This window comes from Falco cherrug, chromosome 3 (assembly GCF_023634085.1).
Source record: "Falco cherrug isolate bFalChe1 chromosome 3, bFalChe1.pri, whole genome shotgun sequence".
Classification (NCBI taxonomy): domain Eukaryota; kingdom Metazoa; phylum Chordata; class Aves; order Falconiformes; family Falconidae; genus Falco; species Falco cherrug.
This window is the reverse complement of record NC_073699.1, coordinates 14,324,727-14,340,870: the sequence shown is the minus strand read 5'-3', so window position 1 is coordinate 14,340,870 and position 16,144 is coordinate 14,324,727. Positions and strand designations below refer to the sequence as shown.

General features: G+C 65.9%; 2 protein-coding genes across 3 annotated transcripts; both read right to left on the bottom strand.

The window, feature by feature from the left end:
- Positions 1-4,145: 4,145 nt before the first annotated feature.
- SCRT1 (scratch family transcriptional repressor 1) lies at positions 4,146-8,847 on the bottom strand. Of its 2 annotated transcripts, none has more exons than XM_055705357.1 (2): positions 8,214-8,847; positions 4,146-6,713 (listed from the first exon to the last, which is right to left on the bottom strand). In XM_055705357.1, exons 1-2 carry the CDS (start codon positions 8,323-8,325, stop codon positions 5,986-5,988), a joined length of 840 nt encoding a protein of 279 aa, XP_055561332.1. In that variant the 5' UTR covers positions 8,326-8,847; the 3' UTR covers positions 4,146-5,985. The 2 variants fall into 2 exon arrangements, with proteins under 2 accessions (XP_055561332.1, XP_055561333.1); XM_055705358.1 differs by having other exon boundaries at positions 4,146-6,710.
- Positions 8,848-12,993: 4,146 nt separating this feature from the next.
- On the bottom strand, positions 12,994-16,022 carry FBXL6 (F-box and leucine rich repeat protein 6). The gene is made up of 6 exons (XM_055703846.1): positions 15,971-16,022; positions 15,415-15,454; positions 15,218-15,332; positions 14,617-14,839; positions 13,439-13,670; positions 12,994-13,353 (listed from the first exon to the last, which is right to left on the bottom strand). The coding sequence occupies exons 1-6, from the start codon at positions 16,020-16,022 to the stop codon at positions 13,122-13,124; spliced, it is 894 nt and encodes a 297-aa protein (XP_055559821.1). The 3' UTR covers positions 12,994-13,121.
- Positions 16,023-16,144: the final 122 nt, after the last annotated feature.

Below are 16,144 nucleotides of genomic sequence, written 5' to 3'. Positions count from 1 at the left end.
TCCCCGACGTGGTGGGGGCCCCCCTGACGCTCGCCCCTGGATGACGTGTGGGGCCGGTGGATCCCCCTGAGCCACAGAGGACCCCCTGAGTGCCCCTTGCTGAGATGTGCACCCATCCCTGCACAGCCTGATCCAGCCCCACAGCACCCAGCCCCACACATGCAGCCCCACAGCACCCAGCCCTACAGCGCCCAGCCCCACACATCCAGTGGTGCAGCACCCCACAGCACTCAGCCCCACAGCACCCCACAGCACCCAGCCCCACAGAACCCGCAGCACACCACAGCACCCAACCCCACATATCCTAACGCAGCACCCCACAGTGCTCCACAGCACCCAGCCCCACACATCCAGCCCTAGCACCTCACAGAACCCAGCCCTACAGCCCCTGACTCCAGTACCCCACAAGGACAGGGTGGGTGCTGATATGGGGCAGCCCCATGGAGGGCTTGGGAGGTGTCGGCACTCCCCTCCCATCCTGTGCTCAGCGGCCATGCTGGGGCTAAAAATACCCGCGGGGGCAGCGGGGGGCAAGGTCCCGCTGCTATTTGTGGGGCGGCACGGCCATGACTGGGGGCCAGGGAGGGGGGACCCCGGGGGGGGCACCCCTGCCCATGGTGTGAGGCGCCCCGTGGTGAGGATGTGGGAGAGGCTGTAGGCATCGGCTGTGGGGCTGGCCGTGGGGTTGGGGTGGTCCCAGGGCAGGTGCCTCATGGGATGTGGAGTGTGGGGCAAGGGCTGCATCGGTACGGGGTTCATACAGCCCCACACCCTCCCCCCCCCATGCTGCACCCCAGCCCCACACCTGCACCCCAGCCCTACACCTGCACCCCTATCCTTCACCCCAGTCCTGCACCCTGCACCCCACAATCCTGCCCCACACCCAGCATCCCACACCCTGCATCCTGGCCCCAAAGCCCAGCCCCACATCCCAGCACCCCACATGCCAGCCCCCACCGGCCCTCATCTTCCTGTCCTTGTCCTGCCCCTCCAGCCCTCACCTGCTGGTCTCTGTCCCCTGGGCTTCCTCTTCCCTCAACTGGGAGGACCTCCTCTTCAGGTCCTCATCCTCCTCATCCTCAGGCCTTCATCCTCTGGTCCTCATCCTTGGATCCTCCACCTTCTGACATCTTTGCCCTTATTTGTGGGTCCTCATCCTCCAGTCCTCATCACCTTCCTCCTCATCCTCCGATCCTCAACACCCTTCTCATCCTCTAGTCTTCACCCTTTGGTCTTAATCCTCAGTTCTTCGTCCTATATTCCTCACCCTTATCCTCTGGTCTTTGTCCTCTGGTCATCATCATCTCCAGATCCTCATCCTCTGGTCCTCAACACCCTCATCCTCTGGTCTTCATCCTCATCCTCCTGTCCTTGTCCTCTAGTCATCATCACCCTCATTGTCATCTCCAGATCCTCATCCTATAGTCTTCATCCTCTGATCTTCATCCTCATCCTCATGTCCTTGTCCTCCAGTCTTCATCTCCCTCTTCATCCTCAGGTCCCCATCATCTTGTCTTCATCACCCTCATCATCATCTCCAGATCCTTGTCATCTGGTCCTTGTCCCTCCACCTCACCCTCATCCTCAGATGCTTGTCCTCTGGTCCTCAACACCCTCCTCATCCTCAGGTCCTTGTCCTCCATGCCCCAGCCTCATCCTTTGGTCTTTGTCCTCTGGGCCTTACCCTTGTCCTCCTGTCCTCATCCTCACCCCAGCCCCGTGGCCCCAGACATCTCCCTCCAGCCTCGTGCTCTGACCCTCACCCATGGGTCATCTTCCTCATCCCTGGCCTCTGCTCCTTGTCCCCATCCCCATGTCCCCCCCTCCCCGTCCCCACAGCTGCATCATGGACTGGCCTTCCCCAGCAACTCGCCCAGCCCTGCAACCCACAGCACCCTGACCCCATCACCCAGTCCCCACCCCCTCCCCAGCCCCTCAACTCCCCACCCATCACCCCACACCACAAGGGGAGCCAAAGGTGGTGGTGGTGGGAGAATCCTTGGTGTGGGGGATCTGTGGACCAGGGGTGTCCCGGGGGGCCAGAGTGTCCCATGGGGCCAGGTGTTCCCCTGGGGTGGGGGATCCCATGGGATCTGTGGGTCCCCATTGGGTGGGGGATCTGTGGGGCAAAGGGATCCATGAGGCAGGGGAGTTCCCAGGGGATCTGTGGAGCTCTGTGGGATCTGTGGGGTTGGGGAAGTCCCATGGCGTGGGGGTCCCATGGGGCGGGAGGATCCCATGGGCCCTGTGGGTCACCGTGGGGCGGCACAGAAGGAGAGACACAGACCTGGGTGCAGGTTTTCCCTTTTTTTTTTTTTTATTGTGAAGTGCGGAGCGGCCGGTGCCTTTTGTGCTTTTTCCTGGAACATCGTTCAAATCCTCAAAAAATTCCCCGGGAAAAGTCGCGGGGAAGGCGGTGGGGTCTTTACAGCTCGTAAAAAGTCGTGGAAATCTCCACACGTATGTACAAGGCTGCTCCAGCGCCGGCCCCGAGTACAAAACAGAGGTCGAAGCTCTACGGTCCTGCTACCTGAATTTGGGGGGTTTGGGGAGGGGGGACGGGGAGGCCTGGACCCCTCCTGCTGCTGCTGTCACCCCGGCCGGGTGGCGGGATCCCGCTGCCAGGCCTGCCCGCCGCGGGGTGGGTGCCCACCGGCCTGGGACGGGGCGAAAGCAGCGGCAGCGGCAGGGCCCCGGGGGGTGCTAAGGGTGAGGAGGGGTGTGAGGGTGGGGCCCGCGGCAGGGCCGGGGGTGCGGTGGGTGCTGTGGTTGCGGTGCGTGTGGCGTGTGTGGCGCCAGTGGTGTGTGCAGTCTCTGCAGTGTCTGCAGCGTGTGCAGCACATGCAGTGTTTGCAGTCTCTGCAGTGTCTGCAGCATGTGCAGTGGGTGCAGCGCATGCAGTAGTTGCAGTGTCTGCAGTGTGTGCAGTACACGTGGTATATGCAGTGTGTGGTGTGTGCAGCATCTGCAGTGTGTGCGGTGCATGCAGTATTTGCAGTGTGTGCAGGATCTGCAGTGTTTGCAGCATGTGCGCTGTTTGCAGTTTGCAGTATTTGCAGAGTGCACGGTGTCTGCCCTGTGTGCAGCGTTAGCAGTGTGTGCAGTGTTTGCAGTGTTTACAGTATGTGCAGTGTTTGCAGCGCCTGCGGTGCACGCAGTATTTGCAATGTGTGCAGCAGTGTTTGCAGCATGCGCAGCGTCTGCACTGTTTGCAGCTCACAGCATTTGCCATGCGCACAGTGTTCGCCCTGTGTGCAGTGTCTGCAGCGTGTGCAGCATCTGCAGCATGTGCAGTGTTTGTGGTGCGTGCAGCATTTGCAGCATGTGCAGCACTTATAGTATTTGCAGTGTGCACAGTGTGTGCAGCACCTGCAGTAATTGCAGCGTTTGCAGCATGCGCAGTGTGTGCAGAGCGTGTGGTGTGTGTGGCGTGCGCAGCATTTGCAGCGTGTTTGCAGGGGCAAGTGTCACAGGCGTGCTGCCCTCGCGGGGCATGCAGCGAGCGTGCATTGCGTGCATCGCATGTGTGCTGGGCATGCATTGCATATGCCGAATGACCGCAGCGCACTGGCCGTAGTTCCCACGCAACACCCACGCCACACGCCGGCTGGACGCGCTGCATGCACACACGTGTGCCCAGAGCGCCTGCAATGCTCGCACACGTGGCGCCCACCAAGCCAGCAGCCTGCATGCTGCATGCGTGCACGCGTGTGCGAGGCGTGTGCGAGTGCCGGCGGGTCCCGGGGAGGCGGCGAGGCCTAGGGGGGGGCAGGCGGGCAGTGCATATGGGGGGGGCTAGCGCTACTCTGGCATCATCCCTGATATTCGTCGCTATTAAGAATATTGGATTAAAATGTACCTGATTCCTCGTTAATACTATTTCTCTTAAAAATACCATGCACGACGTTAATTATTGCTCTATAGGTTCAGTACCGGACTCCTACGGAGAGATATTGCCCTCGGAGAGACTATCTACAGTTTGGCAAATCAAGAAATAGATCATTCGGCTCCAAAAGCGTCAAAAATTGGCATAGATTTAAATACTTGTGGGTTTTTTGTTTTTTTTGTTGGTTTTTTTTTTTTTTTTTTGCATGCAGAGTCCCCGGGGGGGGGGGAGGGGGGGAGGGGAATGGGGGGGGGCGACTAGGGGCCCCTCCCCCTCCAGCCCCCTCCCCTCCCCCGCCTCCCTTCAGTCCCTCCCAAAAGTGACAAGACTTTGGCATCGTGGGGGGGGAGGAGGGGGATGGGGAGGGGGGGGGAGGGGCCCGCGGGGGGGCCCGCTCCAAAACCGGGTGGGGGGGAGGAGAGGGGAGATGGAGCGGGGGGAGGGGCCCGGCGGGGCCGGGTTGTGCTCTCGGGGAAGGGCGCCCCCCGGCGGGGGAGGCGGGGCAGCCCCTCAGAAGGAGGAATCTGGGGGAGGGGGGCAGCCCCCGGGGAAAGAAGGGCGCCCCCCAGCGGGGGGAGTAGGGGCTCCCCCTCTCGAGTTGGGGGGGGCCGGGGGATTTGGGAGAGCCCCCGGAGAGGGGAAGGGGCGCAGGGATGGGGGGACCCGGGGGTGAGACCGCCCAGGTGCCCAGAGGGGTACCCGTGCACAGACTAGGGGTACCCGGGGGGGCAGTACCCTGCAAGGGGGGGTACCCAGGGGGGTACCCGTGCAAGGATGGGGGTACCCGGGTGGGTCCCCTGCGACTACGGGGGTACCTGGGGGAGTACCTGGGGTGGGGGTACCCTGCAAGTACGGGGGTCCCCGGGGGGGGTACCCGTGAGCGGGTAGGGGGTACCCGGAGTCAGGGTACCCGTGCAAGGTCGGTGTGCCCAGGGTGAGGGTGGCCATGCGGGGTGGGGGTGGGGGGGTGGTACCCGAAAGGGGGTATCCAGCAAAGTTGGGGTGCCCAGGGTGAGGGTAGCCATGCAGGGGGGTACGGGGGTGGTACCCTGCAAGGTTGGGGGTATCTGGGGCAAGGGAGGGGTGCCGGGGTACCCCCAGGCATCGCTGTGCCATGGGGGGGGGGGGGGGAAGCTTATTGCCGGGGGTGGACACCCCTGCGAGGGAGGTGGGGCCACCCTGGTCTTGGAGTACAGCACACGGCTGGGGCACCCACGCAAGGGGGAGGTGACCCCTGGGTTGGGGTATGGCACAAGGCCGGGGTACCCGTGCAAAGATGGGGGCATCACCCCTGTCTTGGGGTGCAGCCCAGAGCTGGGGGGGTCACCCCAATCTTGGGGTGCAGCCCAGAGCTAAAGCACCCATGCAAAGAAGGGGGGGGGTGACCCCGGGGTGGGGTTAGGGTGCAGGGCTGGGGCACCCATGCAAAGGGGGCGGTCAACCTGATCTTGGGGTACGGCACAAGGCCGGGGTACCCATGCAAAGGGGGGGCCCTGGACTGAGCTATGGCATGAGGCTGGGGTATCCGTGCATGGGAGGGGGGGCCACCCTGACCTTGGGGTGCACCATAGGACCCAGGCACCCATGCAAGAAGGGGGGGTCACCCTAATCTTGGGGTGCACTACAAGGCTGGGGCACCCATGCAAGAAGGGGGGGTATCACCCTGATCTTGGGGTGCAGCACAGAGCTGGGGCACCCATGCAAGGATGGGGGGGTGTCACCCTGATCTTGGGGTGCACTACAAGGCTGGGGCACCCATGCAAAAAGGAGGAGGGTCACCTGGCTGGGGCACCCATGCAAAGAAAGGGAGGGGGTATCACCCTGATCTCGGGGTCCACCCCAGGATTGGGACACCCGTGCAAGGAAGGTGGGGGGTGTCCCTTTGATCTTGGGGTGCACCCCAAGCTGAGGGCACCCATGCAAGGCTGGGGGGCGTCGGGGGGGGGTGTGTCACCCTGGGCATGCTCCCCGTGCCCGGGTGCAGCCAGCAGACCCAGGGCCACCCCAAGTACGCAGGGAGAGGTGGGTAGGGGGGAGCTGCGTGCGAGTGCACCAATGGCAGGGAGGAAATTATTTTTGGGGGGTGGGTGGGCACCCCATCAGGCGTGGAGGGGGCTGAGGGGGGGTCCGGCTCCCTTGAAGCAGGCGGACTCATAGTGCTTGTTGAGATAGGACTTGAGGGCGAAGGTCTTGCTGCAGCGCTTGCACTTGAAGTGCTTGAAGGCGGAGTGGGTCTGCATGTGGGCGCGCAGGTTGGAGCGGTCGGCGAAGGCCTTGCCGCAGTGGGCGCAGCCGAAGGGTTTCTCCCCGGTGTGCGACCGCATGTGACCCTGCAGCAACCAGGGTCGGCTGAAGGCTTTCCCACACACCTCGCATTTGTGTTTGAGGTCGTGGGTCAACAGATGCATGGCCATGGCTGGCATGGAGACATAGACCTTGCCGCAGGTGGGACATTTCTTGGCCATCTTGCTGTCCAGGCTGCGGTGGGTTTGTTTGTGCCGGCTGAGGTTGGAGGAGGTGGCATAGGTTTTGCCGCACTCCCCACAGGTATGGCGTTGCAGGTTCCGCGTCCCGCTCACCGCTTTACGCCGTGACCTCCCGTCGGTGATGAAGAAAGCATCGACGGCGTAGCCTTCGCTCACTGCCGCGTCGCCATTGATGTAACCCCCCGCCATTCCCGAGTGGGGGCTGTCGGGCGGCTCCGAGTCCCCCGCCCCGTAGTCCCCCCGGGTGCCGGGGTAGATGGCATCCGGCGACGGCACCTTGAGCGCAGCCTCGCCGTCCCCCTCGTACACCGACGGCGCCATGTACTCACTGATGTACCCTGCTGGTGGCGGTGGGGTGGGCAGGGGGAGCAGGCAGGAACGGGGCAGGGACAGAGAGGGGATACCCATTCAGCGACACCCCAGCAGGCAGCCGTGGCACCCCGTGCCCCAGTATCACCTGCACCCCTGCCCGTACCCCTGCCTACCCCTCCTGACCTGCCTACCCCTGCTGTGGCCCTTTCCCTGCCTCCTGCCCTCACTCCTGCCTCTGCATTGCCCACCCCCGCCCCGGATGCCCCCCCTACCCCCAACCCTGCCTGCCTCCAGCCCTGCCTGCAGCCCCCAGCTCTGGCCCTGTCCCCTGCCATGCCCACAGCCCTCTGACCCTGTCCCTTCTCTTGTCCCTGTCCCCGGGCCCGCCCACAGCCCCCTGACCCTGTCCCTACCCCAATCACTGCTCCTGCCCCTGCCTGCAGTTCCCGGCCCTGTCCCTGCCTCCATTCCCGTCCCTTCCTGTGGCCCTCTGCCCTGTCCCTGTCCCTGCCTGCAGCCCCGTCCTTGCCCCTGTCCCTACCCTTGTCCCTGCCTGCAGCCCCTGTCCCTGCCTCCATCCCTGTCCCTGCCCCGTCCCTGCCTGTGGTCCCTGCCTCCATCCCTCTCCTTGCCTGCAGCCCCCTGCCGCTGTCCCCATCCCTGCCCCTGTCCCTGCCCGCAGCCCCCTGTCCTGCCCCTGTCCCTGCCCGCAGCCCCCTGCCGCTGTCCCTGTCCCTGCCCGCAGCCCCCTGCTGCTGTCCCTTCCCTTGTCCCCATCCCTGCCCCTGCCTGCAGCCCCCAGCCTTGTCCCTGCCCTTGTCCCTGCCCGCAGCTCCTTCCTCATCCCTGCCTGTAGCCCCTGGCTCTGTCCCTTCCCTTGTCCCTGTCCCTGCCCGCAGCCCCCGGTCCCTGCCTTCATCCCGGTCCCTGCCTGCAGCCCCTCTCTCTGTCCCTTCCCTTGTCCCTGTCCCCATCATCCCCGTCCCCATCCCTTGTCCTTGTTATCCCCATCCCTTGTGCCCATCCTCATCCCCGTCCCCATCCTCATCCCTTGTCCCCTTGGCGGCCCCGTCCCCGCCCGCTGCTCCCGGCCCTGTTCAAGGTCAGCTGGGCGGGTCGGGCCGGACCGGGCCGGGCCCCTCTGCGGCGGTTCGGTGCCGGTTACGCAACGCGCCGCAGCCGCCGCCGCACCGGGCCCGGCCGGGGCCGCCCGCGGGGCCGCGCTCCGCACAAAGGCCGGGCCGAGCCGGGCGCTGCGGGGCCGCGGCCGCGGGGGGCTCCGTGCCGCCGCTTGCCCTTGAACTTGGCTCCGGCAGACAAAAGGCAGCGCCGGGGACGGGTCGGCCCGGCCGGGTCCGCGCGGCCCTGTTCGGCCCGGCTCAGTTCTGCTCTCGGTTCGGCCCGGTCCGGTTCGGCTCCGCTCGGCCCGGTGCGGCTCTGCCGGTCCCCGCTCGGCCCGGCCCGGCGCGGCGGGCGGCGCGGCGGAATGCGGTGGGCCCCGGTTCCCCCGCGGCGGCGGCGGTATTTACCCTTGTCGTGTAACCGGGAGCCGAAATCCGCCCGGGTCCTGCCGTACGGGGCGTCGAGGCCGGCGGGGAAGTCATCGATCTTCACCTTCTTCACCAGGAACGACCTGGGCATGGTTCCTCCCGGGGCCCGGGCCCGGCCCCGCCGCCACAAAGGGCCCCCCCCGGTGGGGGTTGGGGGGGGTGGGTGGCGGGGGGGCGGCGGGTGTTGAACCGAGCCTACGGCTTTGTGCGGCGGGCGCGGCCGCCCAGCTCCGGTCCGGAGCCGCCCGCAGCCACCGCCGCCGTCGCCGTCTCCGTCTCCGCGAGGCCGCGCCCGGCGGCGCCCGGAGCGCTGGGCACCGGCGCAGCCCCGCCGCGATGGGGCATGGACCGGCGGGGCGGGCGGCGGGGAGCTCCCGGGGCAGCGGGCGGGGGCGCGGGCGGGCGGGGAGGCGCAGCCCCGCGGCGGCGGCTCAGCACCGCGGACAGCTCCGGCTCCGCCGCGGCGGCTCAGCACCGCGGACAGCGCCCCGCGCCGCGCCGCTCAGCACCGCGGGCAGCGCCCGGCTGGCGCCGCGGGTTCAGCACCGCGGACAGCGCCCGGGGCTGCCGCGGGCCGGGGCCGCCGCTGCGATCGCGGCGCCGTGTGAGCGCGGCCCGGCCGGCACCGGCGCTTATAACGGGGGCGGCGGGGCCCGGCGGCGGGCACGGGCAGCGGGGGGCGGGCAGAGCCGGGGGGCGGCGCCTGCGGGGGGGAGGGACCCCCGCGGGGGGGAGGGGCCAGCGGGGAGCGGGGGGGCGGGGAATCCCAGGGGAGAGAGGGGAAATCCCGGGAAATCCCCGGGAATGCGGAGGGGAACAGGGTGGGGTGGGCATGGGAACCTGGAGAGAATGGGATGGGGATGGGATGGGAATGAGATTGGGATTGGGATGGGATGGGAACCTGAAGAGAAGGATTGGGATGGGAATAGAATGGGAAGGGATGGGATGGAATGGGATGGTGATTGGGATGAGATGGGATGGGATGGGATGGGATGGGGGTGTGAAGGATGGGATGAGGATGTGAATGACGGTATGGCTGTGGGATTGGATGGGAATGGGATGGCGATAAGACAGATGGGATGGGAATGGATGGGATGGGGATCAGATGGGATCAATGGAGATGGAATGGGATGGATCAGGTTGGAAAGGGATAGGGTGGAGATGGGGATGGGGATGCTATAGAGATGGGGTGGGATGGGGATAGGTAATCGTGAATGGATGGAGATGAAGGGATGGCATGGGCATGGGTTGGAAAAGGGATGGAGATGGGGATGGCATGTGGTGGGATGGGATGGGGATGGGATTGGAATGGAATGGGTATGGTATGGGACAGGATGGGGACGGGACAGGGATCTGGAGTGGATGGGGTGGGGTGGGGACGGATTGGATGGGATGGGGAAGGGATGGGAATGAAGATCAGATGGCGTGGGGATGGGGATGAGATGGTGATCTGCAGTGGATTGGATGGTGATGGGAGTGGATGAGGATGATGGGATGGAATGGAGAGGGGATAGGATGGGATGGAGATGGGATGGGGATGGGAACTGGACAGGGTTTGGGATGGGACTGGTGATGGGATGGTATCAAGGTGGGATGGGAATGTGATGATGATGGGATGGGATTGTATAAGTATGGGAATGGGATGGGATGGGCATGTGATGGGAATGGAGTGGGGATGGAGATGGGATGTAATTGGATGAGAATGAGAATGGGATGGTGTGCAATGGGGATGAAATGGAAATGGGGAGTGGATGGGGATGGGATTGGAATGGGATGGGATGGGAGTGAGATGGGATAGAGATAGGATGGGATAGGAATAGAGTTGCCATGGAGGTGGGGATAGAACAGCTTTGGAATGGGAATTATTAGGATGGGGTTAGGGTTGGGTTGGGATGGGATGCAAATGGGGGTGGGGATGGGATTGGATGGGGATGGGAACATGTATGGAATGGTGAAAGGATGGGATTGGATGAGGATAGGATGGGGTTGCAATGGGATGGGGATGGGTATAGGTTGTGGATGGGGATGGGTTTGAGATAGGGATGGGATAGGGCTGGAATGGGATGGGGTGGGATGGGATAGGATAGGAATAGGAATAGGAACAGCATGGGGTGGGATGTGATAGGATGGGGATGGGGGCAGCATAGGGACTGGGTTGAATGTGATTGAAGAGGATGGGATTAGGATGAGGATGGCATGGGGATTGGATGTGATGGCACAAGATGGGGTGGGAATGGGATGTGATGAGGCTGGGAATTGGATGGGATGGATGTGATGGAGATGGGATATGATGGGATGGGGATAGGATGGGGATGGGATGAGGATGGGATGGAATAGGGATTGGATGGGGATGGAGTTATGATGGGATAGGGATCAGGATGGGTTTGGGATGTGAATGGGATGGATATAGGGTGGGATGGGGTGGGGCTGGGGCGCACATGAGCATGCACAGTGGTGTGTGCGGGTAGGTGAACAGGGACAGGGGGATGGGCGAGCGCAATCACACAGCAGTGCTGGGTGTGAGCACGCCTGGGGGGGCATACATGTGTGTGCTGCCCGGGGTGGGACGTGCGTGTGTACATGTGGAGGGCATGAGCGTGCAGTGGGGCACGTGACCGCACACAGGGGGCTGCCTCCGTTGTGGGCATCAGCACTCATGGGCTGTGGGGCTGTGCAGGGCAGCGTGTGCGCTCGCCTGTACAAGGGGCGTGTGGCTGGGGGAGACCCCGGCTGGGGCCATTGCAGGCAGGGGCACACGTGTGCATGCCGACATGCGTGTGCACAGAAGCCAACACACAGAGAAGGAGACACACACGTGTGCAACATGCGCATCATGGTTTCATCACATGTGTGGAGGCAGAGGTGGGCACACAGATGCACACACACCAACACATGCGTGTGCATGCAGACACGGGCATGCAGGCACATGCGTATGCATGAGAGACACACATGAGCATGCATAAGGGGACATATACACAGGTGCAAACATGCCTGCACATGCAACCACACACGCAGCCCCACACGTCGTACATGCAGCCACACATGTGCCTGCACATACACCCCCACGCAGGCACATGGCCACACACATGTGTGCTTGCACGCACATGCAGCCCAGGGCTGGGGGCAGGTGGGGGCTCAGGTGAGCCCTTCCCCCACCCGGAGGCTGCTGGCCCCTCCCCCGTCTCCCTGACAATCGTGCTGTGGGCAATCGCAGCACCTCATTAGCATCTCATTAGCATCTCATTAACTGTCCCGGCCAGGCGGGGGGTGATCCGTGGTGGGGTATGGGGTGCAAGGGGCATGAGGTGCTGGGGTTGGCCCCTTGGGAGCTGAGGTTGCCCTTCAGGCCAAGTGGTTGTCCCATGGGTGCTGAGGTTGCCCAAGTGAGTGCTGAGGTTGCCCCACTGGGCACTGGTGATACCAGCCAGGCCCAGTGGCTGCCCCATGGGGTGCTGAGGTTGCCTCACAGATGCTGAGGTTGCCCACCAGGCCCAGTGGTTGTCGCATGGATGCTGAGGTTGCCTTATGGATGCTGAGGTTGTCCAACTGGGCACTGATGTTGCCTCTCCAAGCACTGAGGTTGCCCAACCAGATGCTAAGGTTGCCCCACTGGGCACTGATGATGCCCGCCAGGCCCAGTGGCTGCCCCATGGGGTGCTGTGGTTGCCTCTCCAAGCACTGAGGTTGCCTGACCGGGTGCTGCGTTTGCCCCATTGGGCACTGAGGTTGCCCTCCAGGCCCTGTGGCTGTACCATGGGTGCTGACACAGACCATGGGGGCGCTGAGGTTACCCCTCCCAGACTAAACTTGCCCGGCTGGCTGCTGGGGTTGCCCGAGGGGGATGGGGTTGCCCCCCCAAGGGTTGACGGTGTCAGTTGGTGCTGAGGTTGCCCAGCCGGGTGCTGAGGTTGCCCCGCGGGGCGCAGGGGTTGCCCGGGTGCAGCTCGGGGTGGGGGAGGTTGGGGGGGGAGGCTGGGGAGGGGGTGCCGGGGGCGGGGCTAATTAACATCTTAATGAGTGGGGCCCGGGTGGGGGCAGCAGCTGGGCCGGGCCCGTCTCATTACAGGGCGAGGGGGGGTGGGGGGCCCTCATTAAGGGTCATCAATATGCAAATGACGGCGGCTGCTGCCAGTGGGTGACAAATGGCCCCACGTGGCGCGACCCCACGTCCCCGGGGCCCCCTCCCCCCCTCGAGGGGGGGAGGGGACACAACCCCCCTCCCCCCATGGGGGTCCCGCGGGGGGAGGGTCCCCGGGACGCAGCTGGGGGGGGTGGGGAGCCCATCAGAGCACCCTGCCCCTCCCCCCGGGCCGGCTGCGCCCACCGGCCGCCCCTCCCCCAGCCCTGCCCCCCGCCCCCCCCATGGGGCTGGGAGTGTTGGGGGGGTCGTGGGGGTGGGCCAGGAGCCACCATGGGGCTGGGGCATGCCGTGGGGCTGGCGGTCACCGTGGTGTGGGTGTGGGGCAGGGCGTGGGGTGCAGAGCCTTGCCGTGGGGCAGGGTATGGGGCAGGCTGTGGGGCAGGGTGTGGACACAGCGGGGGACACGGCACAAAGGGGGCACAGAGATGGGCCCGTCCTGCGCCCCACGGCTGGGGGGGGGGCGGACCCCCGTGACCCCCCATGGCCCAGCCCCACAGATGCCCCACGGCAGGGGGTGCCAGGTCTGGGGGTGCTGCATCAGGCGGCCATAGGTGCTGTGCCACCCACGGGAGCATCAGCGGGGGAGTCTGGGACACACACACACAAGTGACACCAGGAGCTGCAGCGCCAGGGAGCCCTTTATTGCCCGGCCCCGGGTGAGACCCCCCAAATTCGGGGGTGGGGGACACACCGATGGGGGGTAGGGGGTGCAGTATGGCCCCGTCACTGGGGGGTCCTGGCTCCCCCTAGGCCTGCTGGGGCAGCGGCTGGCCGAGAGGGTCCTCGCCGGGGGGCTGGTCCGGGGGGAGCTGGTCCGGGGGAGGCTGGTCCAGGGGGGTCTCGCTGTGGCCGCCCAGCAGCTGCAGGCAGTGGCGCACCTCGGGGACCCCACGGTGGGCTCGCTTGGTGCCACGGGGCAGGCAGCGGCACGCCGCCAGGTTGAGGAAGGCCAAGTGTGGGCAGGCGGGCAGCAGGGTGCTGGGGGGGACATGTCAGCCCACGGGGACAGCCACAGGGGTGGGGGGGGACGGGGGGGGTCCCCCTGGCTGTGCTTGCTGCTGACCTGAGGGCGCCTGCAGTGACCTTGGTGCCGGCCAGGTTGAGGGAGCGCAGGGGGGAGCCAGGGCCAAAGGCAGCCAGCGCCCGTGCCAGGTCCTCCTCGCTGAAGCTGCGCCCAGCCAGGTCCAGCTCCCGCAGGCTCCGGTGCCACCGCCACACCAGCCCGGCACTGCCCTCGGTGACACGGGGCAGCTGTTCCACACCGCAGGGCAGCCCCAGGTACAGCTGCTCCAGATCTGCTGGCAGAGACCATGGTTGGCACAGCACAGCGCAGCTGACACTGCTGTGGCCAAGCACCGTGGTACAGCCAACATGGTGTGGCACGGCATGGCACTGCGCAGTCACCGTGGCACAGCACGGGGTGGCACACCATTGCCACCTTGGTGTGACCCAGTGTGGCACCATAGTGCCATCATGGCATGGCACAGCCAACATGGTGTGGTGCAGCAAGCCACAGCCGGCACAGCCCAGATGCCACAGCCCATCACTGCCACCGTGGTGTGACCCAGCGTGGTGCAGCATTGCCAGCACAGCACAGCATGGTGTGGTATGGCCTGTGCAGCACGGCACAGCCCAGCATGGCACATGGTATTGCTGCTGTGGCATGGCACAGCATGGCACGCCCAGCGTGGCCAAGAGCCACAGCCCATTGTTGCCACCATGATGTTACCAAATATAGCACAGCATTGCCAGCATGGCATGGCCAGTATGGCACAACCCAGTGTGACACTGCAGTGCCATCATGGCACGGTGTGGGCAACACTGCATGGCATGGCGCCACATGGCCAACGTGGCAAGGCCCAGTATGGCACCATGCTGCCACCACAGCATGGCACGGTACAGCATGGCACACCCAGAATGGCCAAGATGCCACAGCCCAGCATGGCCACCATGGCGTGACCCAGCATGGCAAGGTCCAGTATGGCGCTGTAGCACCATCATGGCACAGCCCAGTACAGCACTGTAGCACCACCACAGCACGACACAGTGTGACAGCCCTTTCTGCCGTGAGCAGTGTGGCACAGCATGGCATGGCCAGCATGGCACAGCACATCACGGCACAACACAGCATGGCACAGCACAGTGTGGCATGGCATAGCATGGCATGGCACGGCAGTGTGGCACAGCACAGCACGGCACGGAATAGCACAGGCCGTGGGCGCGGCAGCGTTGGGGTCTCACCGGGGCAGGGCAGCTGCAGCAGCGCCTGGGGAGTGACGCGGGTGCAGCCACGCAGGTCGAGCAGGCGCAGGTGGCCGGAGGCGCACAGCACCCGCCCCAGCACCTCGTCGCTCACGCCGGTGCCGCCAGTGCCCGCCAGGCTCAGCTCCTCCAGCCGGGGGAAGCCGGGGCCGAGGCGGCGACGCTGGCGCGGGGCCCAGCTCAGGTTCAGCAGCCGCAGCACCTGGGGGGGCAGGGGTGTCAGGGGGGGGTGGGGGCGGTGTTGGGGCACAGAGGGTTTGGGGGGGAGCAGGGAGGGCGGGGGGTCAGGGGGGTCCAGGAAGGTCGGGGGGGGCAGGGGGTGTTGGTGGGGTGCAGGGGGGGCTGGGGGGGGCAGTGGGAGTCGGGGGGGGCTGGGGGGTGTCGGGTGAGGCCGAGGAGTGTTAGGGGGGGCAGAGAGGGCATGGGGTGTCAGGGGGGGGTGTCAGGAGGGGCAAGGGGGTCAGGGGGGCTGGGTGGTGGCAGGGGGGCAAGCAGGGGTACCGGGATGTGGGTGGAGGTACCTGGAGGTGCAGGCAGGGGTGGGGGCAGGGGTGGGGGTACCAGGGTGGGGGCGGGGTACCTGGAGGTGCGGACACGCCACCTGCAGCTCCTCGACCGGCAGGGGCAGGGGGGGGGCCGGCGCCCCCCAGCGCCGTGTCCAGCTCCAGCAGCCGCAGCTCGGGGCAGCAGCCGCCCTGGGGGTGCCGGGGGGTCACGGGGGTCCCCGCGGGGCGGGGGCAGGGGGGAGCAGGGGGCGGGGAGGGGGTCCCCACTCACCGCCAGCATGGCCAGTATGGTGCCCAGGCGGGGGGCGCAGCTCAGCAGCAGCTGCTGCAGGCGGGGGCCGGTGGCCCCGAGGAACCCCCCCACGGCCGAGGGCTCCACCTGCTGCACCGGGCACGACCCCACGGGTGACACCCCCACGGGTGACATCCCACGGGTGACACCCTCTCCCACACGGGTGACCCTCCACCATGGGTGACACCCCCCTCTCCCACTGGGGGCCACACCTTTCCAACAGTGACCTGCCCCACAAGTGACCCCCTCTCCCACGGGTGTCCCCAGCCCCCCCCCGGGTCACCTTCCCCCACGGATGACACCCCCCAAAGGCGATCCCCCCTCCCACGGGTGTCCCCAGTCCCCCCACGGGTCACCCCCCCACGGGTGACATCCCCCACGAGCAACCCCCCCTCCTACGGATGTCCCTGACTCCCCCACGGGTCACCCCCCCGATGGGTGCCATCCCTTTCCCACTGGTGATCCCAGTCCCCCCCACGGGGTGGCTGTAAGCGCCTCCTTCCCCGCCCCCCCATAGCGCCCTGCCCCCTCCCACGGGTGTCCACATGCCCTTCACGGGACACCTCCTCCCACTCCCACTTGGCCATCACCCCCCCCCCAGCAGTCCACGATCCCCACGGGTCTCCGTGCCCAGGGTGCCCCCCCCCGTGTCCGTGCCCCCCCCCCGGGGGTCCCCTCCAGGATACCCATGCCCCCCCCCAGGGGGTTC